This window comes from Protopterus annectens, chromosome 2.part1 (assembly GCF_019279795.1).
Source record: "Protopterus annectens isolate FY-2018-M chromosome 2.part1, PAN1.0, whole genome shotgun sequence".
NCBI lineage: Eukaryota > Metazoa > Chordata > Ceratodontiformes > Protopteridae > Protopterus > Protopterus annectens.
Window position 1 is genome coordinate 1473725875 of NC_056729.1, and position 25115 is coordinate 1473750989.

Genomic DNA, 25115 nt, shown 5'->3' on the forward strand with positions numbered 1-25115 from the left:
TAAGGAAGGCCTTTTCTTTGAGGCGGGAGAAGAAGAAGAAGACAACGAAGTACCAGCTTTCTCTCTGGACTCAGAAATGGTCTCTTCAAATCCAGATTTAAGTAGTCCTTTTAATATTAATTTATTTTTTCTTTCTGTTAAAGTACGGGTAGAAAACTCTTGACAGATCACACAGTTCTCCTGCAGATGTATTTTACCAAGGCAATACACATGCAGGGTAAGCCCGTCTGGATTGGGCATTTTGCCATCACATTTCTTACACCTTTTAAATCCAGAGTTGCCCTTAGAGGGTTTAGAAGGAGAACTTTTTCCCTGTTCTGCCGTAACAGGTTTAAGCAGTCACACAAGAAAGAAATATGGAGAAAGCAAGATTTTTTTTTAAATAGCAAGTAGAACATAGAAAGAAAATACCAGCTATGGTATTATAGACTACCTTTAAAGATAATTAACAGAAGTGAAAGGGGCTGCTAACAATGGTACTTGACAGTCTACCAATGGTAGAGGGGAGACAGATGAAAACCAGCTCCAATAAGATGACAGAGAGGAGCAGGTAAAAATACAAGGAGTTATAAATGAGAAACTTTAGATATAAAGTGTGAAAAAATCAGAAATTACTCACAAACTAAGCCAAGGCTCAAGAGAGTGAATGAACGCATCTGGTCTTGCGAAGCAGCAAACGAGATCTGAGGTAATCTCTGTGAGGAGCATTATGGGTAGAGCCTGGATCCAGAGTTTGGAGAGCACGAGCTGAAGTAAACATCCATCTCAGTTCCGAGGTTCAGAACCGACCCCACTGTCAAGGACTGAGTGAAGTCTGACAACATCAGATCAAAGCTTCTGTACTTTGGGCACCACATAAGTGCTAACAGTATCAAATCAAATCATAGCAAGGTTTGAACAATAGCCAAGTTGTGAAGATAGGTGAAGGCTGCCAGCCTAGCCAGATAGAATTTTGTAGATAATTCTGTAATTTTAAATATTAATGTAAACCACAGGCTTGTTCTCTTAAATATGAAAAGACTGCATTGGATATTGAACTGCAAAAAAATGGAACTGTGCACTCGGCTGTAAGAAAGCTAAGTCAAGCATTTTATGAATGTCTTTGATGTCAAAATTCAGAGCCGATATGTCTAGAGGGAGGCATCCTGCCTATTTGTTTTAAGACCAGAGTTAATGGCTATAATTTGCATGTATAAATGTCCTTTATTGCTCTGGTTTCTGACCAGGTGTAAAGAATGTAAATATAGTTTCTGTTAACCTGGGAACACCATAGATTCATAGGTTAGTACTAGGCTAACTGCCCTTGCGAGCCATCGTAAGCCTAGCCAATTATCCCTTGTGAGACTCAAACCCTGCACCTTGTGTTTGTAAGGCAAACACCTTATCCATTAGGCCACCCTCCCAACCCCTGAGAAGTGTGAAGTATGATGTCATGTGAAACGGCTCTGTCTTATCGATTTAAAGAGAGAGAATCGGAGAGTTCAGAGCATTTTGTCTTGAGAACATCCATCACCAGTACTGTCTTGCTCTATATGTGAGTTATTTAGAACTGTTTTTCTGTGATGTCAGACCTTTTTCTACTGTATTTTAAACATTTATCTGTAATCTCTGAACTCTTGACTAGCACTGTGTAGTAAAAAGTATTGTCTTGTGTTTTTATTATTTATTATTAAATATTTTTAAATCGTTCAACTGTGGCTGTTTTATGTAGAGTTAATTTAAACTTTAGAGTACACTGCATGTATATAGTGATACTTTACCAAGTCACTCTAATAAGCTTTGACTGTTCAGTCACACTTACCATTTGGATAATAATATTGCACAGTAATACATGGACACCCTTTTAGAAGGGCCTCTGAGTAGCTGATATTAGTGGGTGGTGGCAGCTGGTACTACCTTTTAGACTAGGCAGAAAAGGGGCACAGCTGGTGAACCTGTGCCAACCTTCCCCAGGAATGCCTGTGTGGTTGTATACAACTCTTATCTCAAAGTGTGTGTTGTCAGCTACTTGAGCAGGGACACAAAGGACTGGTTGGACAGAGAGGATGCTGGGGGTTTTAGCTTGCTCACTAGGCTGAGATCTGGACCCTACAGCTGTGCCAGTGGGAAGTTTTAGTGGGGACCTGGAGAGAAAAGGAGAAACCAGCCCTAGACTGTCTGCGATCTCTGTGTGCTCTTAAGGGAAATTGTACTTTACTGTGTGTGTATTTATTATCCTTTCCCTATATGGATGCCCCTCACTGGTGTTAGTGGTGAGGATTGAGGCTCCTTGATTGCTGGACCAGTGCACGGGTGTCACACAAGTTATAAAATCCACCCTTTGACACCGAGTTAAGACAAGCCCTAGGAAAGATTAATTATATGGGTAAGTTCATAACTGACCTTTCCACAATGCTTCCTCTTAACAGACTTGTTAAAGAAAAATGTGTTATTGCCCTGGGGATATGCTGAAGCCCAAGCATTTAGTAAAGTAGGAGAAATGCTAACAGCCACTCCACTGCTAGCAACTCCGATGTCACTAAGCAGACAATAGTGAGTGCAGATGCAAGAAGCAATGATCTAAATGCAGCATTATTCCAAGTAAATCAGTAAAGGTTATTTCCTGTTGCCTATTGTTCCAAAATGTTGACAAAGATATTTGGAGATCAAAAAATAATATCTTGCAAGCATGTGAGCATAGGAGAAATTCTTCAGATACCTTATAGGTCTTGAAAGATTCCAGCTTCAGGTGTTTAGGGTTGGTGTAATGTTAAGGTATTTACCTCACAGACACAAGGTAGAGGGTTTGAGTCTTACCTTTGAAAGAGAAATTGGCTGGGTTTAAAATGCCCACAATGGCTGCTAGCCTTGTACTTATCTATAAATCTATGAACGATAAACAACTAGTTCCATAAATTAATTCATATGTCCTAGACAAACTGCCACTGAGGTGCCAAACACTGTTAATGAGACTGAGAAGGTTTACATCAGAGCGATTCATGTTCCTGGTAAACAATTAATTGTTGAAAATCTGTTCTCCAGAAATCCTACACATGACTAACCAATATCTGAAACCAAAGATGACATTTCTGCTAATGTGCAAAGTATATTGATGACAAGAGCTAGAACCACTAAAAGACTAGATAAGCTTACACAAACCAGCAAAGTAGTCAAACGTTACAAGCTGTTATCCAACATGTGTGAAATGGATGCACAACTCAATGGACTCCAACCAAAGAGGTGATGCTTAAATATTAAAGAGTGCAGTTATCACAGCTTTATGGTTCATTGTTATACCAAGAAAGGCTCATAGTACCCCCAACACAAAGTGCAGAAGGGCAATGTCAAATACATGAAGGTCATCAAGGTTTTTATCAAATGCCAAGAAAGAGCTAAAATGTCAATATTGTGGCCAAAGATCAATCAAGATATTATTAACCTAATGTCAAAGTGTCAATTCTCTGTTGTGCGTAAACCATTACAAAATGAGAGCTCCTAATGCCAACTTCATTATGACAAGGTCCATGGCAAAAATAGCAACTTATGCCAGTCTGAAGGCAAAAACTACCCACTATTTTATTTATTATATTTAACATTTGTTTACTGGAAAAGTCCAACTTAGAACAAAGCTAATTTTCGGAGGAGGCCCAGGGTAAAATGCTCCAGACACATCTTTGTAATGTGGGAGGAAACTGCAGTACCCAGAGAAAACCCATAAAACCGCAGAGAGGACATGCAAACTCCACATAAAAGGCACTTCAGCCGAGAAGAACCTCTTCCTGTGAGGCGACACTGCTACCGCTGCATCACTGACCTGTCCGCGAGTAATAAATAATAGTGTCATTCAAAACTATGTTTCCATGGTATGGTCTACCTTTTGAAGTATTTACAGTTAATGGGACACAGTTCTTCTCTAGTGAGTTCAAACAGTCTTTTGTTAACTACATTTTCAGCCATATTAAGTCAAGTATTCACCATCCACAATCAAATGGTGATGCTGAATCAAAACAACCAACAAAATATTATAAACAGATCCTCATAAAGCTCTCATGGAATAATGAGTAATTCTTCACAGTGCCACTGCAGTTAGACTTTTTTTTACAACTACTGCTTAGAAGAAAAATATGAACTGATATGGAAATCTTAAAGACAAAACTTGAGCCAAGAGTTATTCCACACAATACTGTCAACTATGACTAAAAAACAAAACTCTGTATAAACAGTTTTATCTCTGATGTCATTCTACACATCCACTACCAGACTTTTAACCTGGTTAAGCCATCTGCTTGAAGTTAGAAGGGGCACAATAGGTATAACAGGGGCACAATAGATACAACAGTGCAGAAAACTACTGAACTATGTTCCTACATAGTGCAAACTAGGGACTGTTATCATAGTTTATCGTAACAGATGACATACCCAGATGGTTCCTGATGAGTACCAAGTTGAATGCAATGTTCCTGAGAACCAGAAAAACAAATCTGAGCTGAGAAAAAAACAACCAATGTCTGGTAAATCAACTTTTCTACCAGCAACAGATCTACCGCAATCAAATATTTGAAAAAAATGCAGAAGTCTGAGTTTGACGAACAGTAATGAAAAGACCGATGACAAACTAATACAACTGAGTATGAATGTTCCTGATCCAGTTGACTGTTTTTGATGCTAAAAGTTACAAAGTATGTACTAATGTTATGTCCTTCCTTTTACAGGTTTGCCACCAGTTTTTAGAACCAGCCCAAATAGCTTCTGAGTATCAAGAAGTAGCAAAATTTTACAAAGCACTGAGTGTTATCATTACTGTGACAGTCATCTGGACAGTTAAGTAGGTATTAATATCTTTAGTATTATTTCATAAATAACTCTACTGTTTTATACATGATATCTATTTGTTTTTGCAGGATATAACACTGTTAAATGTATGATGTATTAGTTGTGCAGCAATATACTTTGTAGCCTCAAAAAATAAGATTTTTCTTGTAAAGGGGCAGACAATGATTAGTTGTAAGATAACTGTATGCTACGTATATATGTAAAATCGTTATCGCCTTTTAAGTATAATGCATAGTATAGCCCTTTTCAAGAAATAACATAGTCCATAATGCATTGTGATTTCTAAACTGCAGTCAGGTGTGAAATGCTGAAGGGTTAACATCATTTATGCCGTGATACCCTGTTCCTGCTAATAAAAGTTACCTCTTTGTTGTGACTATTGGTGAATCCTGACAATTATGACTTGACAAGTAAAGAGTATGAAGCAAATAAAAGCACCTTCTAACTCAATCTGCTGGCAACACATGCAAAGTGGTGATTAGGAAAAAGATATTAATTCTATTCTTGGAATATGTCCTACAATTTTTGTTTCTTCCTCTTCGTATGATTTTCAGAGACTACAAATAACACACAAAAAATCTGTAGCTTTATTACTGAGGTAAGCAAAAGAGAGCATCAATGCTTCACTATTAAAGAGGTTAAATGGCTGACTATTAGCTACAAAGATCTCCTTGGAACATTATTCCACTTCACTATTCATCAAAACTAATAATCACTCCTTTCATGATTGTGTCAAGTTGACAATTTCACTCCTTTCATGATTGTGTCAAGTTGACAATTTCGGAAGTCTTAAAGTAGTCAGGCAGTCTCTCTGAGCACCACTGCACCACCATTCATAAATCTAAATGGCTTCAAGTTTCTCACTCAATACTCACATTTAAACTTTTTAATTAAGTTTTTGCTAACCTGTGGCCAACAAACTTAATGCGCATGAATTCAACTACAGTCTTACAAGTTCTGTGTCTCAAATTAAGTAGACCCCAATTTTCTCTAGCTATTTGTGAAAGACTGTTGCATAAATTTGTTCCTGCCACTTGAAACACACTTCATAATGATATTGCAACTATAGATAATCTTACTTTGTTCAAGAAACATCTGAAGTCACACCTAGCCCATGTATATCCATAAGAGATGCTGGTAAGCATAAAGAATATTTGTACTCAGCACCTCATGCTAAGTACATAATACTAGATTCTGACAACATCTTTAACTCTTCCCAATATCTTGAGTCTGTTAAAATGACTTTACTGGATATACTTAAAATTTTACATATTTGTGTAACTATTTTTTCTTTGCCTACGGTTAGCTTAGGTGTTTTATTTAAATGTATAACTGACATCTTATTTACTTTAATGTGTTGTTCAGTCTGTCATTGTGTGTTGCTATAGACTTTAAATTTTGTAAATAGTGCAACAATGTTTTCTTTCTCTAATATTAGCTCCGGTACTTTATTACAAAGCATAACTGACAATTTATTACTATACAGCGTCATTAGATCTATAATTCTATGTAATGTGTTTTTGTTGAAAGCCTTTAGGTCCAAGTTATGGCTGAAAATGGTCTTATACCAGCCCACTCACCTGGACTAAATAAATAACACCTAACTACGTCACAGAAGCCACCATTGTGATTTGTCTCACAGTTAGAGCAGAGTATTTAGGCTATGACCTGCAAATGAGCTGCTTCCTGCTGTTCAGGGGTTTCATTATGTCAGCTTTCATTTGTTTACTCTGTGACCCTGAGCAAGTCAGTTAATTCCCTGAAGAGGGAGACTTGTAACGAGTAGACTTACCAAATTAACAATAAATCGTTTGCCTTCATTAGTTATACATTGCTCTGTTTAATTTGCAACATGTGTGCTGTCTGTGGCTTCTGAATGCATGATCATTTCTCTTTAAACAAAAGAAAGGAGATGAAAAGAAAATAAATGTGTACATCTGAGTCTGAAATGTAAAGTGTAATTTCTAAAGTTTCTCAGGAAACTAGTAGGTCATAACATGTGAATAAATATTAAGATAAAAGATTTTCATAAACCTCTCATGGAATAATGAGTAATCCTTTACAGTGCCACTGTAGTTAGAAAAGAGTAACTACTCAGAACTGTGAAAAAATAAGAAGTTACGTACTCACCATAACGTTCCATCTGAGTAGGCATCTTCATTTGTCTGCAACCTTTGGGATACGGATCTGAGCCGGCAACTTCTACCACAGCATAGATCCGAGCTCCTAGCTCCTCCCTTTACCCATAATCCCCTGCCAACCCTGACTGACCTCAGATCAAGTTTACCCGATATAACCATTGTTACTGTGCCCCGGAAGGGGCTTATCTAAGATAGATCCTAAACAGAATCCTATAGGTCAGGGGGAAGGAGGGGGGGATGGTTGGAGACAAATGAAGATACCTACTCAGATGGAACGTTATGGTGAGTACATAACTTCTTAATCTGAAGTAGGAACTTCATTTGTCAGCAACCTTTGGGACAGAGTCCCCAGCTACCTGAATCCTGGGTGGCCTTTATGGAAGAATATTCCGGAGCACTGCAGAGCCAAAGGACGCCCTACCTCTGGAGACAACATCCAGTTTGTAATGTCTGATAAAGGTATGAGATGAGGCCCAAGAGGCTGCGGAACAAATATCATCTAAGGGAACCCTAGATTTAAAAGCCGCCGAAGTAGCGACGGCCCTAGTAGAATGAGCTCGGACTCCCTGAGGTGCAGGCCTTCCGGAACTCTGATATTCCAAGAGGATACAACTAGCTATCCACCGTGACAGGGTAACTTTAGAAATTGACTTGCCTAAATTTGTTTTGGCAAAGGAGACAAACAACTGGTCAGATTGCCTATGACCAGCAGTTCGATGAATATAACAGCGTAATTGTCTGTGCACATCCAAGGAATGCAGTTTGCACTCTCCTTTGTTCTGGTAATTGGGAAAGAACACGGGAAGATTAATAGACTGATTAATATTAGCTTCCGAAGATACCTTAGGCAGAAAGGACGGACTGATCCTGAGGTAAACTCTATCCTGATGGAAAGCTAAGTACGGCGGTTTAACACATAGAGCCTGAAGCTCAGAGACCCTTTTAGCTGAAGTAATGGCCACCAAGAAGGCCGTCTTCCAAGAGAGGTATTTAAGATCAACCGTAGCCGCCGGCTCGAAAGGGGGGCTTGTCAAGGCCTGTAGAACCAAAGATAAATCCCATGGGGGTACTACCTCCCTGACCCGAGGTCTGAGAAGGAATGTACCCTTGAGGAAAGCTTTACAAAGCTTGGAAGTAATTAGAGGGTCTGATTCATGCCCTACATGATACCATGTACCTTGACTGTAGAGCAGCTAGCCCCTTGATGAAAAAGGGTAGTTAGAAAATCCAAAACCGACATAAGAGGCGCCGTGAAAGGATCTAAGTGATGGTGCTCCACCCAAACGGAGAAATGTTTCCACTTACTTCGATAGACCCTTCTGGTGGAAGGTTTATGTGCTGCTACTAGAATGGCTTTGACTGGTGAAGAAATTCCGGGAGTCCTTATCAGGAGTGGAACTGGAGCAACCAAGCAGTCAGCTTGAGGTTGACCAGGTTGGGGGTCGGAAGACCCAGAGGGTGAGTAATGAGATCTGGGAGGGGATCCAGAATCCATGGTGGATGAATCAAATGAGACCACAGGTACGGGAACCATGTTTGACGAGGCCAGAATGGGGCAATGAGGATCATTTTGCCTCCCAGCCGACTGGCTTTCTGTAAGAGTTTTAGCATCATGGGCAATGGAGGGTAAGCGTAAAGGAGACCGGGAGGCCAAGCATGTACTAGAGAGTCTCTCGGGGACTCCCCCTTAGGGGGGATTAGAGCAAAGTAACTGTTGTAGTTGGTATTTGAAGGAGAGGCAAAAAGATCGCAACAGGGTTGCCCCCATTGGGCAAATATTTGTTTCGCTACTAGAGGATTGAGAGACCATTCGTATGGGGTCAGAATCGAATGACTGAGCCTGTCTGCTAGGATGTTGGACCATCCCGGAATGTGCGTTGCAATGAGAAAGCGGTTGGTGGATATCGCCATTTCCACACTCTCATGGCCTCGCAACAAAGAGGATAAGACCTGGTTCCCCCCTGTTTGTTGATGTACCAGACAACTGACATGTTGTCCATTTGTACCGCAATCGTCCCAATCGGAAGAAGGCTGTGAAGTGCCTGCAACATCAAAAGCACCGCCCTCATCTCTAGGACATTGATATGCAAGGAGGTCTCTGTGTCGTTCCACGTGCCTTGGACTTTTCTGCCTGAATAGTCCCCCCCCCCCAGGAAAGAGGCGTCCATGGTCACTGTGGCGATGGGGGAAGGCATCGAGAATGGTCGTCCCATGTGAAGACTCAGGGACTGGAGCCACCACATGAGCGACCCTCTGCAAGCCCTGCTTAGGGGAATAGGGTGGGACAGGGGGTTGCGAGACAGGGACCATAGTACCTGGAGGGTCCACTGCAGGACCCTCATATTTAGACGGGCTAGGGGCAGAACAGGAATTGCTGCCGCCATGGACCCTAAAGCCCTCAGGATCAATTCCGCCGGTGGAGCAGGAAGTTGGAGAATGGCCTGAACATGCAACCTCAGGTTCTGAAGCCGATCAGGAGTCAGGAAGGCAAGCATTAGTCTGGAATCCAATCTCGCCCCTATGAAATCTATTACCTGTGTAGGAGCCAGAGAGGATTTGGCCATGTTGACAGTCAACCCTAGGCATGGAGCAAGATTGAGGAAATAATCCCTGCCTGAACAGAGCAGATGCCTTGTTGGGGCGATGAGGAGCCAGTCATCCAGGTAAGGAAAGACCTGAATTCCCTGAAGCCTCAGGTGGGCTGCTATAACCGCCAAGACTTTGGTGAACACCCTAGGGGCTGAGGTGAGACCGAAGGGGAGGGCCCTGAACTGAAAGTGGCTGGCTCCCATCCAGAAGCGGAGGAACCTCCTGGAACGTCTGTCCACAAGAATGTGGTAGTACACATCCTTGAGGTCTATCGAGCACATCCAGTCGTTCTCCCGTAACAGGGGGAGAATGGATTGTAGCGTGACCATTTGGAACTTTTCTTTGGGTACTACCAGGTTCAAGAGAGAGAGGTCGAGGATGGACCTCAAGTCCCCCGTCTTTTTTGGCACCAGAAAGAACCTGGAGTAAAATCCTGATCCGAACTGATCTGGGGGGACGGGTTGGATGGCTCTTTTTTGTAAAAGCTGCTGAATTTCTGTAGCAGCCGCCTCCCTCTGATTGGGTGGTACGCCAGGGAGGCTTCTGGTTTTGGGGGTTACAATAAAGGGAATTTGGTAGCCTCTGGATATGATGCAAAGCACCCAGCGATCTGTTGTTATGGACTCCCACATTGCTAGGTGCTTCGAAAGACGCCCCCCAACTGCCTCCAGAGTGGAGCAGCCGGGCAACCCCTCAGGGGTTCTGCGTGGGCCTCTCAGAGAAGGGTTCTCTGGACCCAAAATTTCTGGGACCCCCTCTGCCTCTTGGGCGGCGTCCTCCCTGTCCTCCTCTGCCACGAGAGGACTGGTTGTCCGGAGTAGACTGGGACTGATGCGATTTCCGGAACCACATCTTCTTCTGACCCTTTTGGTTCTTAGAAAAGGACCTCTGGGGAGCAGAGAAGCAGACTCCGATGGCAGACAACGTCTTCCCGTCTTTCTCGCTCTGGACTAAGGTGTCGTGAATGGTTTTGCCAAACAGTGCAGAACCATCAAAAGGGGCATTCGCGAATGATGCCTTAAAGGGTTCCGAGAAGTCACAATGTCGGAGCCAGGCTTGGCGCCTCATTACCAGGCCGGCTCCGCCAGCTCTAGCGACTCCTTCCATGGCGTGAGACAAGAGCTGCATAGAGGTGTTGGAAACTGAACGTAGAATGGACATTCAGGATGAGTACAGCTGCTTGTCCCCTTCCGACACGGACTCTGGGGGGGAGGCAGCATATTCTTTTATTAGATCTCGCTGCATCCGGATGACGTGTGCCATATAGTTCAGGGCCCTCATGGAGAAGGTTGCTGAACTAAAGACCCGCTTCCCAAGGTGGTCCATCGCTCGAGACTCCTTGCTCAGCGGGTGGACCGCGGAGCTCTCCTGAGCCAACTCCCTCTTAGTGGCCGCCGCCACCAACATGGCATCCACGGGGGGACCTCTGCTCCAGTGGGTTCTTTCTGCTGGGGGACTCAGGATCGTATCTGGGCACTTGGGGACTGGCTCTACAGTGTCCGACTCCTTCCAAGTCCTGGTGGAAATAAGGTCCACCAGGGGGTCGGGGGGAGGGGACACCCAAGAGGTAGATGGCCCTGCTTCGAACACCTCTAGGAATACGGACTCATCGGAGGAAGCCTTGGGGGCAGACCACCCTCCCCTAATCCTGAGCATTTCCATGATGTCTAAAAAGGAGACATCCTCGGGGAGCCTTCCCCTTCATCTAAGTCCGTATCTTCCGTAAGGGACTCGGGGGAGTCCACGTGTCTCCTCTTACACTTAGCTTTGTGAGGGATCTCCTTGGGGGGGGGGCTGTCCGAGGAAGACCCTCCAGCAATGTCACGTTCCAAAGGAACACCCAGAGGCGCTGAAGCAGGCTGCCCCGAAGGCCGGGTGATGGGAGCCTGAACCAGCTGAGAGGGAGTGCAGGGGGGAGCCGAGGCCAGGACCAGAGGCCCGGATGCATTCAACAGTACCCTTTCCACCACCGCGAAAGCCGAAGGAGAGCCACTCTCGATAGGATCTGTGAGTCGACTCCCACTCGGATCTGAAGCGGGGACCGGATCCGGGGCCAAGACCCTCGGATCCGAGGGACCCGTGTGCTCCGACCGGGACTGAGCCGAAGTCACACCAAATCCCTCGGATCCGAAGCTCTGCCCATGGCTCTGAGAGGTCGGATCCGACAAGCTCGAGGGACCAGTCGGAGCCGAAGTAACCAGTACTATCGGCTCCGACCCACCCCCAGATCCAACGCGGCTCGGCTCCAAATGCTCCGAACCCAGAAAGCAGGTCAGAGAAGGAGCGATTGGAGCAAAAAATGGGGTCGAGCTCCCCCCCGGGGGGGGGGGGGCAAGAGCACTCCCATCTGCAGCTGGGCCTGGATGAACCTCCTCATCATCCGGTCCATGTCTGCATCTGACATACTAAAGGTGGACCTTGAAGAGGCCACCGAGGCGGACCTAGAGTGTCGCCTCGATGACCTCGACAGGGACCGGGTCCCCTCCTCCCCGGGTCCCGGTGAGAAATAAGGGGACCGGAGGCGATCCAGAAGCTCTGGATGGAGAAGCCCGTTTGGCGGGCGGGGCCGAGGAGGAGTCCTCGGCCCGCCGCTTATGGTGCTTCTCCTTCCGTTTGGCTTTCCTGGCCTCCCTCTCCTCCGGAGCCGAAGCGGGAGGTTGAGTCCCGACCGGAGGGAGGGAGACAGGGGTGGCTACCATCGAGGGCTGGGTAGCGGCCACAGAAGTACCGGAGGCCGGAGCCGAATCTGGGGGCAAAAGGCCCGCCAGGATCAGCTTCGAACTCCGGTCCTTAAGTGCCCTGGGGTTGAACGCTGTGCAAATCACGCATAACGAGGAGAGGTGTTCAACCCCAAGGCACCTAACGCACCGGGTGTGGCCATCCGCCGGTAAAAGCTTATGGCCACACTCGGTGCACTTTGAAAAGATGGCTTTAGGGGCCTCCGACATAGAAAACACACTCACTAGGCCCCTACACACACCACAAACACACACTACGACCAGCGAGGGCAGGGAGGAAAATTAAACACAAAACAAGTTAAAAAATAGGATACCTAAACACTCGTACACGCTCACACAAGAAAAGGGAAGAAAAAAAGTAGTTTTTCTCACAAAACTTCTTCAAATAGCAGGAGCTCAAAATCCAGATTGTAGCTTGAAGCGCGGCAAACTAGATCTGGGGTCAGTCAGGGTTGGCAGGGGATTATGGGTAAAGGGAGGAGTTAGGAGCTCGGATCTATGCTGTGGTAGAAGTTGCCGGCTCGGATCCGAGATCGGATCCGTATCCCAAAGGTTGCTGACAAATGAAGTTCCTACTTCAGATGTAGATGTTAGTATTCAAACAATTGACAGATCCACTGAAAATCCTTTATGCTGTGGCTACCCCTAACCGGGAAAAGCCAGAAGAAGAAGAACTGAAAATCCTTTACTGCTATTCAGTCTTTCTTTCACTATGTGGGAAAGAAATGATGCAGTCTGTGTAAAGTTAATTAGGTTTTGCTATGTAGGTCTTAAATATTTCTATGAAAGTTTGCAGTGAAAATTTTGCCTTGTATACTTTTAAAACTTAGAATTGCTAGGTTCACCATTTCTTCAGTAAGAAATAGCTGGGGTACTTATTTATATGTAGATTTGCTTCTTTTTTAAATATGGAGTCTTGTGCATATGACTGTTCTTCCAATATTCTCTGTGGATTGTTATGATGCCTGCATAAGGTAACATCAATTGCTTGACTTATTTATTGTTTACAGTTTAATTTAGTCACTTTAAGATCTTTGGTTATTTACTATACATTTATGTACTGTTACTCATTGTTGCTCTCCTTCCTTGGACACACAATAGAAGAGTCTTTGTGAGTTCTGTTCAAGCAGCTTTATTATATACAAACACATCATGATAGAAGTTTACTGACTTTAAGCAACATATATACAAACTAACTACTGCAATCATACATGTTCAATCTCTGGCTGAACCCTCAAAATTGCACTGGGAATAGCATGCGCCTGGTATTTATATGTGCATGATTAGTCCTTGATATGCTTCTTAAAGACACAGAACATACACTCTGATCTACACTCATTAACTGAGAAGAAGGTATTATTACTTTGTCCTGCAGATTGGCAACGCTGTGGTATCCATCTCCAGAATTTAGATCCCTCAAACTCATTCCGAATGACATATTAAATGTTATAATTAATATTTGATTAATTAACAGGTGGTCAGGTGATTATTTTGTCTTGTCTTGAGCCATATCTAGAGTGGTGGTAAAACGACCACATCAGAAGAAAGCAGGGGGAATTTTACCAGCCTTCTGTGTGTGTGTGTGAGACAATAAGTTGTTTGAAGAGCAGCTGCTGCTGCCTTGGAAGATGCTATGGTTCAGAGAGGAAGGGAAGTGGAGTGTTAGGCCAAAGACTTAGATGTGTAAGTTATCTAAGTGCATGCTTTGTCTGGGTGTGGATGCTGGAAGCTCATACTTATAAAGCTGTGCATACTCTCTTTATGTGCTTGCAGTCAGGTTGTATTTGGTGAATCAGTTATTAAATACGATTTTTGAGCACTCTTTTTTAAAATCCAGTTTACTTAAAAGTCTTTAGGATTTCTAATACCATGATGGGAATGGACCCCATTCCTAAGTCAAAGTATTATTTAAGTTTGTGAAATTAGTATTGTTTCAATCTTTAATGTTACCCAAAAGTGCTCTTCACAGCACCCACAATGTTGCCAGAAATGATTCCTTCTGCAAATCATATGGAGTTACAAGTATTGGTAGCATATCCTAAGTTTGTCTTTTCGGCTTTTCCTGGTTGCGGGTCACCTCTTTAACAGTGGCACTTCTTGTCTTAACTGCTTTATAGTCCTCTCTATTTGAAAATTCCATGATGGCACTTGATTTCTTCCCTTCCTTTCCCTTACTGCCCTGTATTTTTGTGGTAAGACTTTATCTATTATTAATTCAGCTGCACAGTAATATATCCTATGTACTTCTGTAACATCACATGAATTTCTTTTAATAGTCTTGATTACTGTGTTTTATCAGACTTCTAACATTTTGGGTCTTATTAACTTTCTGTAATCTATTTCTTTCATCAGTCTTAATACAGCTATCCATCTCTATTAAATCAAGCAACTCTTTCCTTAGATCTTTTTCTTATAAACCGAGGGCACATTATTTATTCTCCGTTTCCTTTAAGCATTACACAGAAAGTTTCAGAACATCTTCTTGTGACATATTCTCTTCAGCTGCATCCTGCACCATGTGATGCTGTTTCATATGAGAACTCACTGGCCTAACACTCCACAACATTGACTGCGTTAGAGTTGCCACAGTTTCCTGCTTCTTCCCTTGCTGTGCAACTCCAAATGAACTTCTGCACTGGCTTCCCACTGAATGCTCCACAGTATCTTCAAATGGCAACTTATCAGATGCTCTCCATTCCACCTATTTCTCCTTAATTTGGGAACTCATTGTTCCATAATGTTGTGCCATTACAAGATTTGTTTTTTTCTATAGTGAATCCTTCACTTTGCAGGTAATCCATAACTTCTGTTTCTATTTCTTTAACTTTCCACCACTACTCCTCTTTTTTTTTTTACTTTCCCCCTTTGTTTTCTTATTTTTTTTTTGTGTTGTAAAATTTTCCATATTCAGATGCCTTTCATTTCAGTTCAAATATCTGTTGGGTAGCAGTGATGTGACATGAGACACCATCTTTCTAGCAGTCATCAGACCTACTTGGGGTAGTGGAATAGAACCAAGGACCACAGGCCCTGTCCCTCACATACTCAGGTGATACACTGCTTTTTAACTGATGGTACTTAAACCCCTCCAGTGCAATTCAGGTCTTCACAAAGTGTTTTAGAGGTGCTGTCCATAATATCCCAGAATAGAATATGCCCTAGCAATGAATACATTCAGTTCTAGAACTAATATGTAGTCCACACTACCATAAATAAAATATATATGTCCATTTACCTCTCCATAATGTATAAGCCCCTCTGTATGACTCTCAAAAATGAAGAATGGCTCCCATTCCCTGCTAGGGCCTCTCTTCTTCTTTCATCATTCACCTTCAAACTGTTGTACAATCACTACTTCTATTTTCCTTCTAGAAAGATTTTTATCAAATCCTTCATGCACCACCTCAGAGACAGTGCTGAAAATGCATTACAAAGTCTGTAATTTTCATGGGCTTTTGGTGAAAAATATTCCTATAAATTAGGGCCAGCAAAATGGAGCTGCCTTCAAAACAAACTTAGGAAACGAAAATGAGCATTAATTTTTTAAGGAAAATGCTTGCCACATACCTCAACCATGCAGTTATACTTGTCACCATGACAGTACATGCACACATACCCATATACATTTAGCATACATACTAGACTTTTGCTACAGTAACACTTCTACACCATGAATGACACCAAATACTGTTGTAACTGTGTGTGCGTGATTGAGACTGATTCACTCTTCCTCCCCCATTTTTGGTTTGTTAGCACTCAGCATTTTGAGTACTGACATTTCAATAGGGGACTGTATAAAATGGCTAATTATTTTAGTTTGTCAGCCAGGAAGGAAGGAAAGAGGGTAGCAGGACACAGTGTTAGCAATGTTCATTAAATGTTGTAAATGCAAAAAAAAAAAAAAAAACACTTTTCACAAAGACAGATGGGATATATGGGTAAACATGTTGGGTTATACATATCAAAATAGCCTTTAATTTTAGGTTTTGTGGACAGAGAAGAAAAAAAAATGCTCATTTGGCATTATTCTTGACTGAGTTTCTGGATCCTAAAGGTAAATAAAAATAAATTAATATTCAACAATAAAGATCAAGAATACAGGTTTAGCAGTATCTGGACATACCTTAAATGTTGTAGCACTGCTTTCATTGACTAAAACATAACCCATATCAAGTTTTCCTCCTTCTACTGAGCAGTTCAGAGTAGGAGTTAAACCTCTTCCAGTGATGCTCAAAGTAAGACTTGCCTTCACAGTATGGATCTCCAGCTTTTCATAGAACTGCAACAAAACAGTAAATACAGGCTATTAGGCAGAGCAGATTTTAGGAATGTACAGTTCAATCTAAATGAATGAAATTACTCCCCATGGCTCATGGGCTGAAGACAGCATTTGTCACTACAAGAAACAGAAATGATACACAGGCATTTCACTGCAAGTTTTAATAAAGCTAATGTAATTTGTACAGTGACTATTAAACTGAATATTAAAAAAAGTAGTCAAAACTAAGGAAAGCCAGGCTGGGCCTGGAAAAGATCTTAGTAATAAACAGCAAAAAATAAATAAATATTTTGATAAGATTCATCCATTTTTTTAAATGTTATAATTAACAAAATCTAACTATTGTTAATTCATCCAGCCACAACCCCTTTTTCCCATGTTTTGCACATGGGGTCGGGGTTGTTAATGCATTTATTATATTGTTTATATATCAGGAAGCTTTCTGCCTCAAGTAACCAAAGGGCTGAACAATCTATCTGACGTAAAGGAAATTCAATAAATTACAGTCCATTACTAAAAGGAAATTTCATTAAGTGAAGCAAAATAATCTGAGAGGTACATTCCGCAGAAGCAAGAACAACTGCATAATAATAAAGAGTAGAAAGCAATGTACAACCATTGTGTAGAATGCATTATTAAGCACTACTGATAGTAAACACTGCTGTGTTTTACACAGATTCCCTGTCATGTGACAGTGCTGAAGGCAGATATGTTGACTACATCAATCCATAGAGTAGTTTACTGGTTGGCAAATTTGGTTTTGTGTTTGATTTACATGATTCATTCGACAACTGTTAGCAAAATATAATGACCACAGCAAAAAGATCAGTGTAGCTAATCATTTAAAAATTAATATAGCCAATGCAGTGTTGACATTTACATTTACTCAAGCATTTTCCTTTGGAATACTGCAAAAGGTTTCATTGGCAAAGTATTTCTGTGAGCTTTATTGTCAGAAGAATGAGAAGCAGAGTTCCCTTCTGTTTGCAGGATCACTATTTTGGACATTTTTTTTCCTCCTTAGCCTGTTCTGCATAAAAAAATGTGTTTGATCCTCCAGGAAAAATATTCTGAAGATGACTGGATATAGCAGTTTGAATCTTACACCTGCTTCTCAACATTCACTCATTGCTTGGATAAATTTGCTTGCCTTCTGCCTGGTGTACAAAGAGTAATCATTTTCCACAAATAATCTGCTCTCTCCAATTTTAATACTTTTCCCATCTTCCACAGTTTTCTCAGGATCAACTATTTCCATTGGTATGATTGCTAGGGTTGCCACTTATCCGTTTTTTTCCGGACTATCCAGAAATCAAAATGATTCTCCTGTAGTCCAGAAAACACTGTACAAACTCCGATATTCTGTTTCAAAAAAAGGAAACAGACTATCGGAATTTGTTAAATCAGCTGATTTACTATGCTTTTTTTACAAAAAAGCATAGTAAATCGGCTGACAGCAGGCATCGGGAATGGGAAAAAGAGGGTGTTTCCGTTTGTTGATGCCACAATGATGTCACAAAATGGGCGGAACATGGGCTGGAGAGGGGAGAGGAATGGGCGGGTTAGGTGTGATGTGAGGGGTGTGGCCTTATTCGTTGTTAGCCGCAACGAAAGGTGGCAACCCTAATGATTGCATCTCTACTAATACATGTCTTGGCTGCTTTCTTAGGCCAAGTTTGGAGCATACACTCAATGTCCCCTTTCAATTAACAAATCCTGCTGTGGAATACCAGTTCAGTTGCTTATTTATGCTTTCATAAAATTAATACAGGCTGTTCCTTCCAGTTTCTCTGGTACAGCAGACAATCCCAGGTTTTCTCTATGCACTCTGTTTTCTAACTCGACCATTTTTTTGAAACAGCTCTTCTTGACAAGTGTCATACTCTGGCAGTTTTTCATTTCAGCCTCTGATTTTTGCAGTTTTATCAGTTCCCAAGAATAGCCAGTTAGAGCTTCTATTTTTCTAGCCTGTTGTTATTTGAGTCAATATACTCCTTCAATGTTTCATTTATTTTAATCACATCTGAGTACATTTGATTTAATTTTACTCTAAATTACTGAAAGCCTTCTCTTATACCAAAGCTGAAACTTGAACTGCTTTTTGCTGAACAGCTGCAAGATTCTTTCCAACCATTGTTTTCTCTTAACCTCTTCTGGCCAATTTCTTTCAGGTTCTCTAAATGTCTTCTTTGCTGGCATCCAGGCATTATACTTGCTAGCCAGTAACTGGATTTTATTCCAGCTGACAATATCACAGGCTCTTATTTCTCAGTTTCTTTTTTCACACTGGGAGAGATGAAATTAAACTTCTAATCAGCATGTAACCTCTATTATTTTCTGTTCTTAAGCAAGTCAGACCTTTTTATATTAACCTCCTCACCTTTAATGCCAGATGGACAATAGGCACTGACATTCTTATTCTAGATTAAAATATGAGTTTTCTGTGATGACTAGTTCCTCATTCAATACATCCATTCTGCAAACTATGATTAACAAATTCTGCAGATATTATTTCCCCTTCTGATCACCATGATCACTACTACCTGCTCTTACAGTCAAATGTCATCCCATTACAGCCGGAGGTATGGAAATTATAAAGTTACAGTGGCATTTGGGTTTGGGAGAATGAAGCATTATCTTTAAAGTCATTTGCCATTTTACTGTCTAATGGCTTTCCATGAGGGTCTTTAGGAAGCAGAATATGTTTGATTGACTGAGGTATGTCATTTGTAAGTCCCTGAAATACTGTACTTTTAATTGGTTTGATTACCCTATTATTACCCTATTATTGTGTTGTAACTGTTGGTAGAGGGCATATTCATCTAGGGTCTTTTTCCAGTTGAATCATGCTTTGTCCAGTGCCATTATGAGTTATTTTAGTCTTGTTTTTTTGACAAAGAGATGCTTTTATCCCTAAAGATATCTTTTAAGTGGAAAGAGTCTGTCTAGCATAGACGTGATTTGACTGTAAAAGGTTAACAGGCTGCTGGTGGGGTTCATGCATGTATATAGAGGAGTCTAGTTTATGTGCTCTAATTCTGTACCCAAGATGGAAATAAGGATTCAGGGACTGACCTAGGAAGCATTATGTGCATGTGTTGGGGGGGTTATAGTTTTGAATAACCAAGAAGAAAAGTTAGGACACTGGTCATTTTCTGAGGTGGATAATACTTTAATATCTATCTTGTCAGGAATATTTGTTGTTTTTTTTCAAGGAATGCTTGTTATTGATACATCCAGTACAGAGTATTAGAACTGGTATCAGGTCTATTTTGTTCCATTATACATTTTGTCATGTTATTGACTGCTAACATTCTAATGAGCTGGTGCTTTTGACATCCTGTCCAGTCCAAGTTGATGTCACCTAGTGTTATGATTTTATGGTATTTATAGAGGACTAGTGGTTAGGGGAACTCAGTGTGACTGCTTAGGGTAATTTGTAAGAAAATCCAATTAGGGTTTCTGTCTGATGTGACATTACATTTTGCTGTTAGCATTAGGGAAGGTTTAGCATCATGCTGTATTAAACATAAGATGGTGATACCAATACAGGTTCATGGCCTGTATCTTTGAGAATGAGGAATATTTCTAAGTATGGTGTGGAGAGATCCAGGAATTATGTATTTATTTATGTTTTGCCAGGGTTTCACTGGTGGCTGTTATTTTCAGTTTGTATAAATAAGTCCATACTTCAAGTTGTGGCACTTAATGATACTACACAGGTTTATGTATCCTACAGGTAATGGCTTCTGATTTGGGATGCGCTGAGTGTCTGCAATGGATGGGCCTGGATTTACAAGTAACAGTAAATGAAGTAATACAAGCAATGCTTTGTGCTGTAACTAAAATTTGTCCATACGGCACTTTTGTGGTAATACAACAGATTTTACATATATTGGTAGTTCAAAGTTATATTATTTGTCCACAAGGAAGGTAATTCATTGTTATGTCATGTCTTGTACTTATCTGATTTGTTGTCTGGTACTGCTGATGTATGGTTCCCAAATAACAGGGTATGAATAATAGACAGTTTAGTACCATAAGGGCAAACATGGTGCTGGCTATAGTTTTGTTGTTTATTGACAACTGTGAGTCACTAATTGTTTTTATAGGACAGTACACTGGGTGAAATGAGATGATATAAGGTGTGTGTGTGTGTGTGTGTGTGTGTGTGTGTGTGTGTGTGTGTGTGTGTGTGTGTGTGCATGTGATGACTTAATGGTTGTTCAGCTAAGGGGTAGAGTAGAGGAGTAAAGCACATCTGAGTACTCCAAGGCTGTGTGGAACAGAGTTTTCCCAATGCTGTGATCACCAGAAAAAACAAGTTATGTACTCACCATAATGTTCCATGTTTGTTGTCCTTGATCTTGCCTTCCTCCTGCTGTTTGGGTTCGGAGCCGACCCTCGGCTCCAACTCAGCCGTATACTATAGCTCAACAGCTTTTACTGGCTTGAAGCTAGCCTCTATATCAGCATGCCTAGCAGTAGTTACCCAGATCTTATTTGTGATAACCCAGTACTAGACCATACAATTAGAAAAAGGTGTACTCTATTTACATATCAGAGGACACCTACGTATAAAGGTGTAAACCATCTGCAAGAGTAAGAAGGGGAGACTAGGACTAACCAAAAGGTATGGTAAAAAAGAAAGTCAGCCACTATAACCAATAAAAAACAAGGAATTCGTCTCGATCCTCCAGGAAGGGGGAAGGAGGGGGGGAATGCAAAAAGGAAGGTGAGATCAAGGACAACAAACATGGAATGTTATGGTGAGTACATAACTTCTTTATGTTATGTTGTCTGTATCTCGCCTTCATTCTTGCTGTTTGGGACAGCATCCCCAGCACCTGATTCTTGGATGGCTCACTGGAAAACCTCTTCAGGACCATGGAACCAAAGGATGCTCTGTTCCAGGAGGCCACATTTACTTTGTAATGAGTGATAAAGGTATGAAGGTTAGCCCATGTAGCTGCCACACAGATTGAATCCAAAGGTAGTCTGGCTTGAGAAGCAATAGAGGTAGCCAAGGCCCTTGTTCAGTATCCTTTAATTTTCCCTGGACGTTTTTGTTTGCAGAAATCATAGACATGTTTTATAGTGCCTGAAAGCCACTTAGATAAAGTCACCTTTGAGACTGCGCAACCTTTTTTATTGTCCGCAAAGGATATGAACAATTGGTCAGATTTTCTAAAGTCCTTGGTCCTCTGTAAATAGAAACATAACTGTCTATGAAAGTCCAATTGATGAAGCTTATAGTCTGCCTTGTTGCCATGATTGGGGAAGAAAACAGGAAGGTCAATGGGTTGATTCAAATTGTAGTCAGAACATACCTTGGGTAAGAAAGAGGGGTTGGTTCTGAGAGAAACCCAATCTTTATGGAAAATCAAGTACGGGGGACAAATAGATAAGGCCTGTCATTCTGAAACCCTTCTAGCTGAGGTAATTGCAACCAAGTCAGAAATTTGAGCGGACAAGAAGCAGATGGTTCAAAGGGGGGAAGAATCAGCATGTCTAAAACTAAATTTAGATCCCAGGGAGGGAGAGGTTCTCTTATTAGGGGTCTTAAGAGGATAGCACCTCTTAGGAATGCCTTACATAGACTATGGGACATGATACTGGACCCTATTTCTCCCATATGGAAATTAGAGATGGCAGCTAGCTGAACTCGGATAGTAGCTGCGGCTGCTCCTCGCTCAAAAGTTTCAGCAAGAAATTTGAGAATCTTTGAAATTGGTGCAATAAAAGGATTAACCTGTTTTTTGTCTGCCCAACAAGAGAACCTCTTCCATTTACTAGCATAAAGTTTCCTAGTAGTGGGCTTATGGGAGAAAATCAAAATGCTGGAGAAACATCAGGAAGCCTGGCTAAGACCGTTAGTGGAGAAACCAAGCTGTCAGCTTGAGGGTTTGAACAGAATGATGGAGAGCCCCTGACTGATGGAAAAAGAGACCCAGCACTGGGTTCAGAATCCAGGGCACCCACTGCAGGTGAGGCCAAAAGAATGGGAACCATATCTGACGAGGCCAGTAAGGGGCAATGAGGACTAACTTGCAACCCAACGACTATGCTTTCTGAAGAACCTTGGGGATCAGGGGAAAAGGTGGGAAGGCGTAAAGCAGTCCCGGGGGCCAGTCATGAACAAGTGCATCCCTGGGTGACTGTCCCGGCGGTGGGACTAGGGCAAAGTAGCTGCTGCATTTGTTGTTGAGGGGAGTGGCAAACAGATTGCAGCATGGCTGGCCCCATTTGTGAAAAATCAAGTTCGCAACTTCCTGCTTCAGGGACCACTCATGAGACATCAGAATAGCCCAGCTGAGCTTGTCTGCTATCACGTTGGATTTCCCCGGGATGTGCACTGCAACCAGAAAGCATTGGAAAAACATTGCCCATTGCCAAACTCGTAGAGCCTCTCAACACAAGGGGTAAGACCTGGTTCCAGCCTGTTTGTTGATGTACCATACTACCGACATATTGTCTGTCTGAATTGCTATAGTCCCCGTAGGTATAAAGTCCTGAAGTGCTTGCAACGCCAGAAGCACTGCTCTCATCTCCGGGACATTGATGTGCAAGTGGTACTTGTGTTCCTGCCAAGTGCCTTGAACAGTATGTCCCAGATAATGCCCCCTCACCCTATCTGGGAAGCGTCCATGGTCACTGTGGCTACAGGTTGGGGGGGGGGTAGAAATGTCCTGCCTATTGTTACCATAGGGGAATGAAGACACCACTCAGGATCCTTTTTGCAGCATTCCGTGATCAGAATCTGATGTGACATGGGTAAATCCTGGAATGACTATTGTGCAAAGAGGAGCCACTGCAGAATTCTCAGGTGGAAGTGAGCCATAGGGACCAGAGTGATTGCTGCTGCCATAGAACCCAGGACCTTGAGGATAAATCTCGCCTGGATGCTCTTTTTTGACAATAGCACTGCAACTTGGTGACGGATTGTTAATACTCTTTCTTGAGGCAGCTTTGCTATCATAGCCCTTGTGTCTAAATCTGCCCCTATAAAGGTAATATATTGACAAGGCAACAAGGCAGACTTTTTGTAGTTTATGGTGATCCCTAGCTGAGAACAAGAGCAAATTGTGGTTTCCCTTGCCCTGATTAGTTGATGCTCGGTGGTGGCAGTAAGGAGCCAGTCATCTAGATATGGAAACACCCAGAATCTTAGATGCCTCAGGTGAGCTGTAACTACTGCCATGCATTTGGTGAACACCCTGGGGGCTGTGGTGAGACCAAAGGACAGAGCTCTGAACTGATAGTGACTGGCTCCCAGCCAGAAGCGTAGATATCGCCTTGACCATCTGTCCATTTTTATGTGGTATTACGCATCCTGGAGATTGACAGAGCACATCCAATTATCCTGTCCCATAAAGGGAAGAATGGACTGCAGTGTTACCATCCAGAACTTTGTTTTCTTGACTGATTTGTTCAGCCTGCTGAGATCCAATATGGGTCTCTAGTCCCCTGTTTTCTTTAGGTTCATAGGTAGATACTAGGCTATCTGCCCTAGGGCATTTATAAGCCTAGCCAGAGTGTATTTGGCTTCCGCTTCCCTATTAGATTAGCCTACTGTGCCTCTGTAAAGTAGGTCACAGAAGGTACCCTTTTAAGATTAGTTTACTGTGCCTCTAAAACTAAAAGTGCAACACAGGAAATGCAGTAAACAGGCTCTAGATGTGTTCCAAGTACTGTTACTGTTACAGATATAAACTTTAGCAAGCCGGAAAATGCCAAAAAGTACGCGGCAAAGCAGTAAAACTTAACAAAAAATCAGAAGAAAATACTTAAAATCACAAAAGTGGCTCCTTTTCTTCTCTCAGCTTTTTCTCCCCTTGGTAGGTGCTTCAGCAACAACTAGCAAGCCTGAAAAGACACCAAAACCACGAGGCAGCCGGGTTTTAAGAGGGACAGATCAAGGAGTTTAGAATTGACCCAAAATGGCCAATAAAACTACAGCTTCTAGGTAGTAACCACTCCTCCAGGGACAGGCAGGCTGTTCAGTGTTAACCACTCCAACTGGTGAACACAGAGACTTCCCTTTAGCCCAAACAAGCACTGGCCTTCTAGAAACTTCCAAACAGTTCAGAACAGCAAATCTGCAATTGAACTTTCTTAACTTTCAGAAAGTGGGAAAAAAAAAGCAAAATTTTTTTGTTTTTTTCTCTTTTTGTTGTTGTTTAAAGGTAGTAGAGATACACAAGCAGCAAAATAATCACAACAGTGCAATAAATGACCCCACACTTGAGTGCTAGGCCAAAATCAGGTAAAAATCCATGTCTTCATCCTCTTTGGCTCCGATTTCAGAACCGTCTAAAGAGAAGGACACATTACAAGCTAAGTCGGGCCCGACTTTCAGTTCCGACAAGACACTCACCTATGGCTTCAGCTATTGTTTCGGAGCCAATAAGGTCTCTTAAACGATCCAGGTTTCCTACCTTGGAACCGGTGCAGTCTGCTCCACAGTCTCCTTTATTACAATCTGTGGCAGGCAGTCACTGGTCTTCAACCCATTCCTCTCAGTCATCCAGGAGCCACTTGGATGATGATGTGGAG

General features: G+C 42.1%; 1 protein-coding gene across 2 annotated transcripts in view; it reads right to left on the minus strand.

Annotated features, from left to right (window-relative positions):
- The window catches only part of CFAP74 (cilia and flagella associated protein 74), a 3161205-nt gene that overhangs the window by 337594 nt on the left and 2798496 nt on the right, over positions 1–25115 (minus strand). For both annotated transcript variants that reach the window (XM_044062943.1, XM_044062944.1), the window contains exon 32: positions 16404–16559. In XM_044062943.1, coding sequence (XP_043918878.1) covers positions 16404–16559 — 156 coding nt within the window. The remainder of the gene's footprint in view (positions 1–16403; positions 16560–25115) is intronic.